This window comes from Gymnodraco acuticeps, unplaced genomic scaffold (assembly GCF_902827175.1).
Source record: "Gymnodraco acuticeps unplaced genomic scaffold, fGymAcu1.1, whole genome shotgun sequence".
Taxonomy (NCBI): domain Eukaryota; kingdom Metazoa; phylum Chordata; class Actinopteri; order Perciformes; family Bathydraconidae; genus Gymnodraco; species Gymnodraco acuticeps.
Genome location: NW_022991246.1, coordinates 61,319 through 73,198, shown reverse-complemented (window position 1 = coordinate 73,198; position 11,880 = coordinate 61,319). Strand labels below are relative to the sequence as shown.

The 11,880-nt window shown below is 40.9% G+C and overlaps 1 protein-coding gene across 1 annotated transcript; it reads right to left on the bottom strand.

The window, feature by feature from the left end:
• Positions 1 to 65: 65 nt before the first annotated feature.
• Positions 66 to 9,955, bottom strand: rnf165a (ring finger protein 165a; the record flags this gene model as incomplete). The annotated part of the gene is given in 2 exon segments (XM_034239688.1): positions 66 to 8,671; positions 9,803 to 9,955. A coding segment is annotated over 1 exon segment (350 nt), but the record flags the coding sequence as incomplete, so codon positions are not given.
• Between the last annotated feature and the right edge of the window lie 1,925 nt (positions 9,956 to 11,880).

Sequence of the window (11,880 nt, the reverse complement as noted above, 5' to 3'; positions counted from 1 at the left end):
TGAAAAGAGGTTTGCATAGGTGACCTTTAGGTGACCTTTAAAGCAGGTATATATAGTTTTCCTACCTGGAGTGGGGCAGGATCCGGCGGTGCGTGGCCTCCAGGAGTTGCTGCTGGATGAGGTATTGCTGGTGTAAAGCCTGAGGTAGGAATGGAGGTCCGGGCACATCCTGGAACTGCGGGGGTTGCAGGCAGGGCCGTGAGGGGCGCTGGGTGGTGGGGGGGGGGCGGGGGTCAGGTGGGGGGCCAAACCACTCTGAGGGGGCGGGGGTCCCAGAGGAAACTCTGCTGAGAGGGGGGGCCTGAGGAGCGGCCAGGTGAAGTGTCGGCAGGAGGTAGCATGGCTGTGCTGATGCCGAGTGAAGTGAGCTCCTGAGAGGGAGAGAGGGGGAGGGGTCAGAGAGAAGTACACACATCCTTTACTCAAGGAGAAGTAAAGTGTTTAAAAATACTCTGGTCAAAGTAGAAGTACTGACTAAGCTCCTTACCTCAAGTAAAAGTAAAGAACAGGCTTTGAAATGTACTTAAATAAAAAATACCCTAACTGCCAGCTCTTTTAAAGAGTACCTGACCTGATGGCAAAATAAGTAAGAATTACTTACTTCTACTGTAAGAAGTAGAAAGTACAGGTATTTGTGTTCAACATGTAAGAAGTAGAAAGTACAGGTATTAGTGTTCAACATGTGAGAAGTAGAAAGTACAGGTATTTGTGTAAGAAATGTAAAAAGTCAAAGTAAAAAGTCGTCAGAAAAATAAGTAGTGGAGTAAAGATACCAGAAACATGTACTTCTACTGAAGTCAGGCACCAGGAACAATTCAATATGATGAAGTAAGTATTCAAATATTTGTAGATTTAACTTCTGTCATTTAATGTTTGTCATGTTCACATTCAGCGTGAAAAACTTGGACAAGAAGTAACTTTGTTAAGAATGTGTTTCAGAACAGCACATGCACACTTCTGAGTAATTTTAGAATCAGTAGTCTTTAAAGCTGATACGAGTTATTGATCACAGTGCCTGAGCCCTGCTGCTGCAAGTTTACTACTAAATGTGTCACTTCAAATGTAAACTCTCATACCCACCAACTGTGACTTTTTCTCAAGATGACGTGTTTTCTTGAGCAAACCGATGTTTCTCAAAGGGTTCTTATTTATCGCATTTCTTTGTGCGCAAATTTGACTTTTAGCGCCATCTTCACCTCACAAAGGTAGAAGAAACAGTTAGTCAGACCTTTTTTAAGACCCTTTCCATACATTTTAAGACCTCATCGCCACGTCGAGTTCTAACCGGTCACATTGGCGACACACTTTACCTCACATTGACTATATACAGTATTGATTGTCCTTCCTCCTTATCTTCCAACCATTTGCGATATTTTTGGATCTTTAAGTATTTTTGGATCTTTAAGTATTTTTGGAACTTTAAGTATTTTTGGAACTTTAAGTATTTTTGGATCTTTGGACCCTTTCCACTTCGAGTTCTAACCGGTTACCTTGGCGACACACTTTACCTCACATTGACTATATACAGTATTGATTGTCCTTCCTCCTTATCTTCCAACCATTTGGACGCAGACTTGCATTTCCCCATAACGATGTTGCTTAGCAACCGGCGTAAACGGACCTCCGCGCGCTATCAAGCAGTGAGCGTGCGATGTCCTGTTCAGATGACGTCAAACCCAACGGGATGCCATCAATAAACTACACAGAATCACACTACACACCTACGCCATGATTACATTCAGGCAGACTGTAGAATACAACCTCTTTGGACCATTTATATACTTATTGAAAACAAGCTACAAAATGTAAAACCTTGGAGAATGCCGTTTAATTGCCTTCATTTTCGCTAAATTAATTTATCAACTTTTAATACTTTTTCAGACCCCGCGGACACCCTGTTAAACTTACTAAATAACAGTGTATTTTGTTTTGTTAATATGTTGAAGAATGGTGTTCAGAAAAAACCATAAAACCACCCGGCGTGTTGTTTTATGAAGCCTGTTTGTGACTGTGGGAAGTTACTGTTTGAACCAATGTTACTTTTAAAAAGCTGTGAGGACAAAAAAGGCCATTTAAAAACACTTGTATGTCCCTTCTCATAAATGACGCCAGTTACCATTCACACAAACATAAAAACATATTTAATGTCGTCTTAATTTACATTATTTAATTTCATATTCTATTGAGATGTATATAGTCTTTTTATTTTGTATTTTATTATATATGTTGCATTGTTGGAGGGGCTCAGGTCAGAAGAATGTCATTGCCATTTCTACTCTGTACTTTGTGCATGTGACAATTAAACCTTTGAATCTTTGTATTGAATAAAAATAGGACACAGGAAGAGACAGACGGCAGATGGAGGACACAGACATGCAGAGACCCCCCGTGGAGCGCCATCTCAACCCTTCACAGATTGCACCCCCACCGCCTGCAGGAAGGATGGATCTCCTCTAAACAGCCTGGAGTGTTTCCGGAGAGATCTACGGCACCGAGGGTTGACTTTTGGTTCCTCTGGCTAATCAATGTAATCGATTTCATCTCCGTTTCATGTCTGCTGTTTTGAAGGAGCAGCCATAGATTCCTCATTAAAACCCAGCAGATGATTATCCGCCTCCATCTCTCTTCCTTCCTATCAGAGTCTGTGTGCCTCTGAATCAACGGAGTATCAAGTTACACAAAACAATCGATACGAATTAATCCGAGCTGAGAGAAAAGAGTCTGGAACGACTCAGCTGCCTATCGAAGCTTTTTAGCAGACGGCAGGGTCTGAGGGTGGATCATTAGTCACTTATATATTATTATATTGATCATTGATTGAGTGTCAAAGTCTTTTTCTGTGCAAGCAACAAAAAGCAGTTTTCAGACTCTCAAAGATGGAGATATCCTGCTTTCCTGTGTTATAAAGTGTTTGGCTGACAAAACGAGATGATTCACTATTTTCTGATGTTTTAAAAAGCAAACAAAGGATGGAAACTGAAAGTAATAGTGAGTGTCAGCCCTAATGGACTGTGGATAATGAAGTACTGGTGGAGTATTGAGCTTTGCATTATGGGAGGAGATAATTGTCTGCATTGCTGAGTCAGGCCGATTAGAGCTGCACTTGTTAAATGGAATGACAGTGAATGTCTAATATGAAGAGAGGATTAATGCTTCGTTGATATATTGAACCCAACTCTAATTAACACACATTTTAACGTCATACAATTTTTTATAATCCTTATTTGTATATTTCTTTTTTGTTTTTCCACTCATGAAATTAGTTTTCGTCTTTCTGTTTTCATTAAACCTTTTGAACGGATGTAGCTTGAGCTGTTTCGGGTGATGCATTATTCATCCTCATTTCTTCTCGTTGAATGTCTGCGCCCTCTGAGTGCCCTTCACGTTTATTCAAAGGATAAATACAACCTTTAGGAAATGATTTCTCCCTCTGAGAGTAAGAGCAGAGGATCAATACACTTTATAATCTGCTATAAGGCTCCAGCCTGTTAGCGTAGCTTAGCTTTTAAGTGGGAAAATAAACAGTTGCTCTGACCAAAGATCTTTAAAATCACTACATAACAATGTATTTTTGCTTTCTTCAATGTGTTGAAAAAAACACCCGCCATTTTGTAGTTTTATGAAGCCTGTTGTGGAGAATTCTTAGTTTTGTGACTGTGGGAAGTTACTGTTCCCATCCCATAAAGTCTGGGAATGTTAGGTTTTATATGCAATAAGAAAATAAAAGATATTCTTGTAAATGACTGATCTTTAAAAACGTGAAAGGGCTAACGTTTGGTGACCTTCAAACCGAGCCATGCTAGCCGCTTCCCTCCTTTTCTATTCTTTGTGCTAAGCTAACCGCCTTTTATCTAACAGACAAATGGCAGTTTCTATTATATTTGATTTACTTGCACTATTGTATCTGTTTTAGTGTTGCTCTGTTGGAGGAGCCTGTGACCTCAATGTCATTGACTCATCTATACTGTAGCTATATGACAATAACAGCCTTGAAACCTTGACATCGGGGTATTAATCTTCTTTCTGACTCTCCACCAGAAGGCATGTTTCCTTCCCAAAATGTCAAGCGGCTCCTTTCATTATTGTTAATATGACATGTTACTCTGTGCCTTGCTCACAGCCCTGAGGAGGACACGTTGCCAGTGACCCTGAGAGCCGCTGAGCAACAAACATTAGTCTGAGGAAGTAGAGCAGAAATGGCAGCAGAACGCTCTCCTCTGGATTGGCTGCGGCTGGACATGAACGTTGTAAGAAGCCTCTGACCCGGGTAAGAGTGAAGCTTTAACCTTTGTGTTTGTCTTTCTCCAATTGTGCAACTCGGGTCCTGGTTTGGACTCTGCGTATAAGCCTATAGTATCATAACCCCATCATTGTTTGACTTTAGTTAATATCAGAACTATCACTGGTATATGTCAACGTTTAGTAAGGAGTGTATTTTGATATACGTAACACTGCCATAATTCAATGCAAATAGTGATCATACATTTTTCTCGTAAAGAACATTCAAGCATTAGATTAAAAAACCTATTTCTCTGACATAAAAACTCCTAATCCACTCGCGCTTATTCCACCTAGTTTAGCACTTTTTACTTTTGTTGTTATTTTACTTGCTTGTAACGCGCTTTGAGCACCAGGAAAAGCGCTACATAAATGTAATGTATTATTATTATTAAAACATTTATAGACGGGTCAAATGTGACCCAAAGACAACAGGAGGGTTCAGTAACCATTAGAGTATCTCTCCCCTCTCACAGCAGGACATTCTGACATATGCAGTGTTGTTATTGTTTCATCTGTGGGTTGACTTGCAGACAGAATGCCTGATAGCTGCAGAACAGACCCCCCACACACCTCTCCTCACTCACAGCCCCTCCCCCACAGTGTGGCTGCGGCATGGCGTCCCTGTTTGAGTGACAGCCCGTAAGCCCCGCCCATCCGCGACTGCAGCAGTCTGACATCAAACCTGTCTCCCCCCCTCCTGCTCCCATCTCTGCAGCTTTACGATCTCACCTCCCCCCTAAAATAATCCTCTCTTCTGCGTGGTGCGGTGGTCTTCTATCATGTGACACTGTGAGCCTTGTGCGTGCAGATTAACATTGAAAAGCCCTCATTAAATCAGGTGATATCACTCTCAAAAGAACATCCATCTGTTTGCAACTTATATCAATATTCCAATGACTTGTATATAGACTATTCTATTTACTTGCACTATTGTGTTGCTCTGTTGGAGGAGCCTGTGACCTCAGATTTCCATTGACTTATCGACACTCTGTAGCTACGAATCTACATTGAAAAGCCTTCATTAAATCAACCAGGAGTCAAATCCGCGTGCATGTTGCACAGCTGCTCTGAGAATCTGCATACAAATGTCTCCACGTGCTCACACACACACAACGCTCTGACCTTGATGCTAAACACCAGTCACATCAGGACAGTGTGTGTGTCTCGTGTTGATGTGCCTGGAGCAGGGCAGCTACCGGGGAGAAACTCATGCATGTACAGCTGTTGAGTTATTTCAAAGTCTGTCGCTGCAGAGGAGAAAGTTGCCAAGCACACACATCTCAGACACAGCTAGCGTCTGCACATAAATAACTGGCTCTATTTCAGTCGCTGTGAACAGATGTAAGGCTGACATAGCTAGAAGAGGACAAGACTTTTAGTGCATCGTTTAAACTGAGACCAAGAGCATGTTAAATAACCTTAAAGGGTAAGACAAGCATCTTTAGGTCAGGACGTGCAAAGACATCCCTACGTTATTCAAGAACAACAAGGAGCGTTTATTTGAATGATATGACCGACTTGCTGCTGGAAGAAGTGCTTTTTTCCTTTGATTACATTGGAGTAAGTCTCGAGGTCTGCTTCTCACCGGAAAGGATGAGAGGGATTCACAACGTCACAGACATAACACTCCAGATTAAATAGTTGCCATTTGTTCATTTAACCAAATGGATTTGTCATTATGCTAAACATTTGGAGACTCCCAATCCATCGGTAGTTGGATATTAAAGGGGGAGAGTTTTATGAGAACATCGATACCACTCAATGTTGTTGAATCCATACCAGAATGATGGGATGACTGTTTCTTGGAGACTATTTCTCTCTAGGAAATAGCCGGGCACAAACAAACAAAGAGACATGTCATTAGTGAGCGTTAGAGTAGGTTGATCTTCTGTTATTGTTCTACAGAGCCTAGCACGCCTTTGTACTTCCCGTTTCCGTCGTTTGTGCTAAGCTAAGCTAAGCTAAGCTAAGGACATGAGGGAGGTATTGATCTGATAATATAGCTAACTGGCAGAAGAGGATTTCACTAAATAATACATCAATAACAACAGACTTGTGCAACCTTCACACAAAATGTACCCAGACCTTAGTTTGTATGAAATAAGGAGAGATTCCTGTAAGTATTTTATCATGATATATTCAAGCGATAGAACTATTAACGAAGCACTTTTATACTATAAAGGACTGGCTACCTAAAGCCAGTTGAGTAGCACTTGAAATGTTTTGGCTCTATGAAACCGTGATGTACTTTATGATTCTGTTTTCTTCAAGGTTGTGTCTTCCTGGTCGAAATGCACTTATTGTAAGTCGCTTTGGATAAAAGCGTCAGACTAAATGCAATGTAATGTAATATATATTAGGGCTGTATCAAACCAGTTTTAAAAGCTTTATTGACTTGTAAATGCATGTTTATTTATTCCCTTAAAGACGGTATTTCTGCATTATAACAGATAAAGATTAGGCTTTCCATAATACTAGTTGTATAGGGTTAGGGTTTCCTCATTTGATCCAAGTCCAAACACATCATAGATGTATCCAATGATGCGTCTGCTTCAATTCATATTGTTAGAGTTTATGCTTTCAAGAACAATGTTTGTTGAAGAGGCAAGCACTGATGAGGGGACACTATTTCTCAGATCTCTGTAGGACACATTTCAAGGGTTTCTTTTTTAGGGTAAAGACGTCATAAAATACTTAACACAATGTAAAAAACAGACAGCCCTATGATACATACCGTGAGAACATTCACTGTTGTAATGTCCATATTATCAATATTACATTTTGAGATGATTTTTGCATATCTTAGCCAAAAATATACATTAGTAGTTCATTGTTTTGTTGTTGAAGAAAATGGAATATGTGACCATATATAAAATGATATTACCCAGAAAGAGGATTTGATCCATATCGGCCAAAGTAGTTCCAATGTTATCTGATCACCAGTGAACACCAATGAGAGGATGTGAGGAGGCCGTGTCTCGTTTATAAACAAGTGTATGGATTAGGAGGGAATGACAGCGTGTAACATTAAATATCAAAGCCGGTTGTGTTTCAGTAACAACATGCGTTTGGTTTTGGTTGCGTTTTGTTTTGAGAATGGATAGAAAACTTGGTTGCCAACCAGAGCAGTAAGTTGAAGAAGAAACTCGAAATGAGAGCACATAGAGAGTGAGGGGCCGTCTCAGTGACAGCACAGTGTGGAAGGGGGGGGGGGGGGGGAGGAGGCACACATGGAAATCAGCAAAAAGCACACTGAAGGTTAGAAAGAAAACTACAGTCTTTATTGGGAAATATTAGTAAGTGTGGCACTGTGTGATAATAAGAGTAATATTTCCTTTATAACCATAATAATATCATGCAAATAAAGACCAAAGGCAAGGCCCCCGACCATGCTCTCTGTAGGGTTAACAGAACAGAAGCAGCATTCAATGAGTAGATGTGTATGCTTACAGCACAGTTCAGTATAGCAGGGACATCTCTACACAACGTTTACATTGGAATCTGCTGTTCAATGTGGAAAAACAAAAGTATAAAGAAATGAACATGCATTAGGATCTAATACAAGGTAGAAAAAACCACAACCAAAGAATAAAAAGACATTTTCATTCTAAAAGGAGTTCTACAGCAGTGCAGGATATACACATCCCTGTCACATGGATAGCATTCTGGAGGAGAGACTGAATGGCAGTGGGGGGAGTCTTTTCTTTTTAAATGGCAAGATGAGTTAGTCTCGCCGAGATTATTGTGACTGAAATCAATGAACCGAGCAGGAACAAAGGCTTTCACACATGGGAGGGTTGATGCCCACTAGAACAGGTGCAGTGGGCCATATCCAAAGGTGAGAATAACATCACACACATCGCTGTGATTTTAGCACTACGGGTTTTGGTCAATTGGTGATTGTTAGGATAATGGGATTTAAAGATTACAAAAGCTGGTACAATGCACCTAAGGGGATTTCATCATCCTGGCTGTAATGGAATCGGGGAGGATCAAAATGTATCCACTTTACAGACATTTACAGCAGAATGTAGTCTATCCACACTGAATGGGAGAATCACAATGACAGTTTGTTGGAGTAAAGGCTAATGCTACAATGGGTTATTCACTGAAGAGCAACATGACAGGTTTAAATAAAGACAAACTGTTTCTACAGAAGGTGTTATTCTTTAGTCTGTTACACAGAAGGATACGGTATGAGTGGGAACTCGGTTTTAATGCCAAATGTCGTCTTCAGATGGAAAGAGGAAATGAGGAAGAAGGGGTTCACAATACAGCTAGATGCAGAGAACAGGCAGAGGCTACGGCAGACAGCAGCAGATGATCGTTAGCTACACAATGGAGGGGGACAAAGCTCTGAGAAATGCGGAATGTAGAGCCAGCCTCGATACTATGGAACAGGAAACAAGAACACAAATAAAAGCACAATGAAATCATTGGTGCTACTGCATGTAGTTTTAACAATGCAACTTAGAATTACCACTATTATTATGTATTATATAATCAACACAGAATAGCCTGCTGCAATGTAGGATGATTATTTGTGGTCCAATTCAGAGTGTGATTATTTATTTGTACACCTGCAGTCATTTTGCAGGCTTTATTATTTATTTTTTTATGAACGCATAATGCCCACCATTTTATATAATTTAAAATAGCCTTTCATCTGGGCTTTTTTCCCTACATGTTTTGAATGAAATAACCCCTAATTGAGACGGATAGAATGAGCACAGACTCCATGCCAGTCCATGCACACAAGGGACAAACATCCCTTGTCATGTTATCAGCTTCAGATATTGTTTAAATTAATGACAAATCCACGCCGAGCTAAGGGTATTATTTGTTGCTACAGCAGAGCTAATAAATGTGGCTATATGTGAAGCTATTATTCTGTTAGCTTTTGGTGACTGAAACAAAAAACACCTGAGAGATAAACCAGAAGAAAGGGGGGCTGCCATTTGACAGCTGCAGTCAATTTGGGTCCTCAACATGCCATGAAACATCGTAACAATAATCATCTATGCCCCTTAGACGGGAGAGTACATGTTTTCAGGTTAAGCTAACTAAACACGGTTACGGTTTTTAACGGCTATTTTTTTAAACGCAACCGCTAGAGTTAGCAGCTAATGTTGCTATAATGCTGGCGTTTGCTAGCAGGTGTCAGCATCGTGTAATAAACACGTAAACACCGCGCAGTGAAAGATAAACCAGCCGGATAACAGAAGAAAGAGGGGCTGCCATTGACAGCAGCTTTGGTCGTTAACATGTCGTGAAATATTGTAAAAAAATACACATTTATGCCTCTTAAATTTCGTATTTGGTCAAATGTAACGGTTTTTAACGGTTATTTTTGTTAACGCTACGCTTACAGTTAGCAGCTAGTGTTGCTATTAATGCTGGCTAGCAGGTGTCAGATCTGTTTACGTCATTTAAAAAGGACATTTAAAAAAAGAAGAAGGAAAAGCCGAGAACGTTTGTTAGGGTTAGGATAAGAGACAAATATATATAAATCTAGTCATACCTCTATTTCTAACTGAGGCCGAAGACGGGGAGAACCAGATATCCAACATGAACTAACACCATCCTGGGTCCTTCTTTGTTGTGTGGGCAGAGACAGATGGTCCATGGAAATGATGATCCAGTCCTCCAGCACTTTCACAACGGACAGGCTAACCCAGCAAGCACACACCAATCCCGGCAACCAATCAACCGGACGCCCCCCCCGATCAGGACCCTCCGCGGACTGGCAAGCCGGCTCCACCAATGAGAGGAGCGCAGGGGCGGGGTGTCTGCGTTCCACCAATGGGAGGAGCGCAGGGGCGGGGCGTCTGTGTTTTAAGATAGCCCGCCCCCCTCCATGACTGAATCCACCAGCACAACAATTAATGTAAGGTACTCACAATGTAATTAATTAAAGAAAATATGAAATACATTAAAATATATTATTATTATTGTCTTTAAATTTTTTAAATATCAGTATTATCTCTATTTTTTATTTAAATTCAGAAAATATAAAATAATAATGACAATAAATATCATTATATTTCCTTTTGAAAAACATCACGATAAGCCATTTCCTGTACAGCAGATATGCTCTGAAAGTGTGTGTGTCCTGGTATCCTCCCTGCCTGTAGTGTTGAGCCTGAGGGGGAGGAACAGATGGGCTTTGGGAGGCTGGGGGGGGGGGTCAAAAACTCTTCGTCCCATATGTCCCACGTCTTCCTGTTCCCCACCATCTAATGCTTTAAGCCTGGAGACACACAAAGAGCTCCTCACAGTGCAATCAGTGTCCTTCACTTACACATAACAGGTACTGTCCAAACTAACACTAACACATCTACTGCATAACATGAAAACAGTAGCCCGGCAACGTTTGAAACTGTTTTAAAAAAAAACACATTGTCACATTGTCTTCTACCTCAATGCAACCCTTTTAGAAATGCAACAATCATGTCATTTTTCAGCTGAAATTTTAGAATATTCTGCTTTTTCACACTATATTTGATTGAAAATGACTAAGGAGTAATTAATGCATTAAAAAAGTTGCTGATAATTGGTCTGTCCATAAATGTATGAATTAGTTCAGATCTAAACATCTTACTAACTTTTACTTTGGCAGAATTGATCACAGTCCATGAGAGAGTAAAGTTGGTGAGAGCCCAGCTGCACTTTTAACATTTCTTTAGCCCAGCATGCGTGTAAAACGTTATACTTTTCTCTCTGGTGATTAGAATTAGTCATGCCGTTTGAGTGTTGTGTGTAAAGCCCTCTGGTGGTCATTAACAAGCGAGCTGTCACTTTGAATAAACCCGCAGCAGCAGTGGTACAACACAGAAGCTCAAGCTGCATCTCTTAGACTAAAAAGACATCTGCGAGACACTTATTATGTCTCTCATGAGCACACTCTCTGCTCTGTGAGGACACCACTGGCCTGTAGAAAATTAGCATACAGCTGATGTTCTGCCCTGAGGGGTGAAAAGAGCCGGCTGAAGGGCTTTGGTTTCAGGAGCCCCTTCCTCTCTCTCTGCATAGCTCACTCCCCCTCATTGTCCTCCCTCTGTGAGCTCCATATGTCCCCCTAGCGGCAGGTGTCACAATTTGACCTCTGACCCCTCATGGCACCTCTGTGGGTGAGGGTGAAGCTGTATTGTTCACAACGAGGCTGTTGTCTAGACTGTTTGTCTACAGGATGAAAGACCACAATGAGACGTGTCATTATGTTGTGTACCTATGGTGGCGCTTACTCTCACTCCTACACACAGAACTCACTATGGGCGAATAACAGTTTTTAATAGAAAAGCGAAGTCCCTCCCTTTCCTCCATGGGACCTTATTTCTGAAAAAGTATGTATTGAAGTCAATGGAGAGAGAAAAGCTATCTTTCGATCCCGTTTGAATTGTGCCACGAATTACACATATGATGTTTGTCAATTTAAAAGATAATTTTGAAAGTCAAGAAAATTAAAATGTCTCGTAAAACTGTGAAGTAACACTTTGTTTGTGTGAACCGCTCAATGAACTACATCTCACGTCTCGCTCCACACACCAAGACGGCCGTCACGTTGGAACATTTCACTCCAAGTCTGGGCGCGTTGAGAGC